The sequence below is a fragment of the Python bivittatus genome, unplaced genomic scaffold (assembly GCF_059951505.1).
Source record: "Python bivittatus isolate LINGU-HERP-01145 unplaced genomic scaffold, Pbiv_v1 ctg000470_np1212, whole genome shotgun sequence".
Taxonomy (NCBI): domain Eukaryota; kingdom Metazoa; phylum Chordata; class Lepidosauria; order Squamata; family Pythonidae; genus Python; species Python bivittatus.
In genome coordinates this window covers 1,869,454-1,874,077 of record NW_028277065.1, presented here as the reverse complement: position 1 = coordinate 1,874,077, position 4,624 = coordinate 1,869,454, and the positions used below count along the sequence as shown (strand labels likewise).

The window sequence follows — 4,624 nt, the reverse complement described above, 5'->3', positions numbered from 1 at the left end:
TGGCCAACTGTTTCCAGAGAACAAGCTAAAAAGATTGCCACACAAAGAAACTTGGATATGGAAGCACGGAAAGACATAGCCAACCTTAGTAAGGTTGGCTCACTGAAATGGATGAGCCGTTATAAATGCACCTTCCAAATTGCCAAGTATTTAAACACAGAAATGCCCAAATATCTTAGGGCGGTATTTATTCGAGCAAGATTTGAGCAGTTGGACACAATGGTTAAATATGAAAGATTTAACTAAGTCCCTTATAATGAATGCACTTGTATTTGCAGAGCTCCAGAGATATAAGACATAATACATATATTATTTGAATGTCAACTGTATAAAAAAGAGAGGGATCAGTATCTTGGACTGCACAATAGATGAATGATCTATTGGGATCCTTATATTAAAACAACATATTTAATGTGTGGTCAGAATTTTAAAAATTGCATATAATACGGCCCTTTATTTGAACAAAGCAGTACAGTTGAGATCTGCATATGTGGATCTGATAAGAGGAAATTGTAGGGGTGATACAGAAATATGATTTGCATCCTTTTTCCTTCTTTTTTAATTTTAATTTTTTAAATCCTATTTTTAATATATGGTCTTAATAATGTCTTTTGTTTCATATGTCTTATACTCTGTATCTTGATATGGCCTAAAGGTACTTCATTCAAGTACCTTTTCATGTTCATAAGCTGACTTTCTTTCCCCATTAACTTTTATTCCTGACATGAAAGGTTATCTATATCCAGGTTCTTTGAAGGGTGCTTAGTTTATTTCTAAACTAAGACATTCTGCAGACTTCACTGATATACTGTAAATAAAAGAAGCTTACCTAAGATGCTGAAGGACTTCTTTTAGTGACCATTTGGTTTCTGAAACAGAACATACCAAATTGACTGATATTTCGTAATATATCCTGCAGTAACCAGGACTATTTATTTATTAATTCAATTGGCCCCCCACTCTCCCTCTTTTAATTGTTATTTCATTAAGATATATTCAGGTTTCTTCTTATCTTGACTACTACTAATTTACATAATGAGTCAGGTGTAAAATTCAAGATGCTAGTTAGATTATACAAATTTAGCATGCCATTTTGAATACTTTTATCCATCTTTCTAGTAATTTTACATAGGAAAGTGATATAAATAATGAAAGTAAAGCATTCAGGAGAATAAAGACATGCATTGTAAAGAGTACAAGACTGAGTAGGGAGGAAAACAAATACTTGTGTTGTCTTATTGGAAATTGTAAGTATGGAAACATGTGTAGAGAACACTTTTAATGATGTTACAGATTTGTTCATTGGGGATGTGAATGTTCCTGTATTGACATATGCAGACAATCCTGTGCTGTTGGATGAGATCAGGAATTCTTGGAAGGGAATGTTAGACTGAAAGATGCAACCAAAGCATATATCTGAACTTGAATGTATCAAAAACCAATGTGGCTGTGTTTCCTACAGAACAAGGAGGGAACAGTTCCAACCAACAGGCAAACAGTACAAAAAATAGAGGTTTATGAATGTGTGTATGTTGTCAAGATGAACATTGATGATGAGGAATTGGATGGAGTAATTTTCAGATGTGCAAATGCTGGCAAAATGGTATTAGGCAATACATGGTCTGCTGCATTCATGCAAGGAATGAATATTTATAGAAAGAAGCCAAATGGCAGTATATAAATCTGCACTTTTTATACTAAGAAAGTATTGTCTTTATTGCAACTTCCATTTACTGCCTGTTAATTGGTTAATACTTCAAAATTAGGAAAAAACTTGTCTGTGGAGAAAAAATGAAGAAATTGGTCCCATATGTTTTAAGTTACATAGTACATGTCAACATGTTATATTCCCCAAGGAATGACTCCCTGAAACATAAGAGAAAGCATGATGTCATTTATTTATTTATTTATTTATTTTCATTTCCATGGCGATGGTGTCTTCTGCAAAAGTCTATTTATTCACAGGCAAACCTGGAAGAATCAACACTGAAGCAAAATAATCACGGGTAAGTAGAAATATCTGTGGTTTCATCCTAGGGGTTCAGTCATTCTTCACTTATGAGAGATGCTTCGTACATGCTGGATATCTTGTAATACACCACTGTATCAAAAAATATACCAATTTGGTTGATTTAATATGGAAGAACTAATATGAATTCAACAAATACCTACGCAAGTATGGTTAACATAGATATTAGAATTCTAGATTAAGATGCATTTTATATTGTATTTCTATAGTGAGAGAAAATATGTTTACAACTAATGACCAGAAATATTTTCTTTTTGAAATAAGAATATTTTTAGAATCCCTGAGTAAAATGGAACATAGTGTTATCTTTAGTGGACAGAACCAGTTAATAGATTGTGTTAAAGTTGTTGAGGAGAGAAGAATAACGACAACATTTTCTTCAATGAACTTTTAATTGACACTTCCAAGAAATAGTGAAATAAACATGGCTTCTTTTTTTTTATCATAGAAACCTACATTCATTTACCTGGGAAAATTGAGACAGAGAGCAAAAATAGTAATATAGTACATTTTAGTGTATGTATTTAGTACTTTTATCACTAGCAAAAAATCATTCTTAAAAACCAGGTAGAACATATCAACATTTTCCATAGTTTCCATTTTTTTTAGTTTTTACCATTATTATGGTCCCTTTCTGTACAATGCCTCTTTGTGTCAATGTAATCCATTCTGACAAAGGTAGATTTGATATACCTTGTCATGTCAAATGTAGAAAGGGCAAAAAGAATATTGTGTATATGTTTCCAAGTTTGAGGTGCTCTTTTGCCTTTTAAGAATTGAAAACCCTGACATTGAATATATTTCAAACCCTGTGATAATTATAATTTAATAGTATGCAAATATCACTATTATTGTGTATAATACTGTACCCATATTTATTTCCACTATTATTTGCCTACAATCATCTCTTTCTCTCCAAAAGGAGTCAAGGAAACTCAATGGCCAACCAATCCACTGTGACAGATTTCCTTCTGATGGCATTTTCAGATGACCGTGATATGCAAATTCTGTCTTTTGTAATGTTTCTTGTCATTTACTTACTAGCCTTAATTGGAAATTTCCTTCTCGTTGTTGCTGTGATCCTAAATCACCATCTTCATGCTCCCATGTATTTCTTTTTGGTCAATTTGTCATTCTCTGATGTTTGCTTCATCTCAGCTACGATTCCTAAAGCCATGGCCACATCTTTGACAAACAACAAAATGATCTCCTTTGTTGGATGTGCTGCTCAAGTCTTCTCAGTCTTCACCTTTGCAGGTTCTGAGCTTGCCTTGCTCACCATCATGGCTTATGACCGTTACGTGGCCATCTGCCATCCTTTGCAATACACGCTAATGATGAACTGGGATGCCTGTTTACAAATGGCAGCCGCTTCCTGGATAAGTACTTTGATCCATGCTCTGCTACACACCACTCTCACTTTCAGGTTAAATTTCTGCAAATTACACATAATTGAGCAATTTTTCTGTGATGTCCCTCAGCTACAAAAGATTTCCTGTACTGATACAAGAATCATCCAAATTCTGATTTTGGTTGTAGGGATTACTGTAGACTCATTTTGTAGTGGGTTCATTTTTGTTTCCTATGGCTACATCTTCTCTGCTGTGCTAAAAATTCCTTCAGTTCAAGGCAGGTACAAAGCTTTTTCAACATGTACTCCACACCTGATGGTTTATTCTTTATTTTTGAGCTCTGGCATGTTTGCATATATGAGGCCCCAAAGTCTTTCCTCCCCTACTTTGGACTTGCTCTCTGCTCTTCTCTACACAGTTTTGCCACCATTACTGAATCCCCTCATTTATAGCTTTAGGAACAAGGACATCCAAAAGGGTATGTGGAGAATGCTTAAAAAAATAAAAGTATACGTTTTATCTATGTAGTTGTTTTGTTGCTGTGTTTATTTATTTACAAATATTATTCAGATAGCATACAACTCTGCCCACATAATTCTCCACACCAAAGCAATAACTCTTTAAGTGGGTCATCCAAGTGCTTGGAAATATCATCCTGGATTTGCAAAGCTGGATTAATGGTATGTGTTTGCTCCGTGCATATGAATTAAGTGTCTATTATCATAATGGAAAGATTGACCAATATTAATCTATGTGATCAAGATTAAAAAGTGAGCTGCTGCTTCATGTGATTTTTACTTTTATTTTTCTTTGGGGAGTTAGCATTTTTATGTTTTAAAGCAAATAAAATATTTTTAAAAAGAGGGAAGGGTTTAGATTGTGGCAGTTGGAGGACAATTTGAAAAGTCATATGTTCATTCAAGTAGCTTTTCATGTTCATAAACTGACTTTCTTTTCCCATTAGCTTTTATTTCTCACAGGAAAGGTAATCTATATCCAGGTTCTTTGAAGGGTGCTTAGTTTATGTCTAAACTAAGACATTCTGTAGACTTCATTGATACACTGTATATAAAAGAAGCATATGTGAGAAGCTGAAGGACTCCTCACAAAGAGAAGCTCTCTGGAGCACACTTGAGCAATACCCCATCACAATTATACAATTTAGTGTGCCATTTTGAATACTCATTTTTGTGTCTTTTGAATAGCCCAGATTTAGAAAAAAAGACCTTACTAATATTGCCAT

At 33.9% G+C, this 4,624-nt stretch overlaps 1 protein-coding gene across 1 annotated transcript; it reads left to right on the top strand.

The window, feature by feature from the left end:
* The first annotated feature begins 2,958 nt into the window (after positions 1-2,958).
* LOC112542451 (olfactory receptor 14A16-like) lies at positions 2,959-3,909 on the top strand. Its single transcript, XM_025175352.2, has one exon. The coding sequence runs from the start codon at positions 2,968-2,970 to the stop codon at positions 3,907-3,909; it is 942 nt and encodes a 313-aa protein (XP_025031120.2). The 5' UTR covers positions 2,959-2,967.
* Positions 3,910-4,624: the final 715 nt, after the last annotated feature.

Coding starts and splice junctions, on each gene's coding strand:
- LOC112542451 (XM_025175352.2), top strand. CDS start 2,968: ATGGCCAACCAATCCACTGTGACAGATTTCCTTCTGATGGCATTTTCA.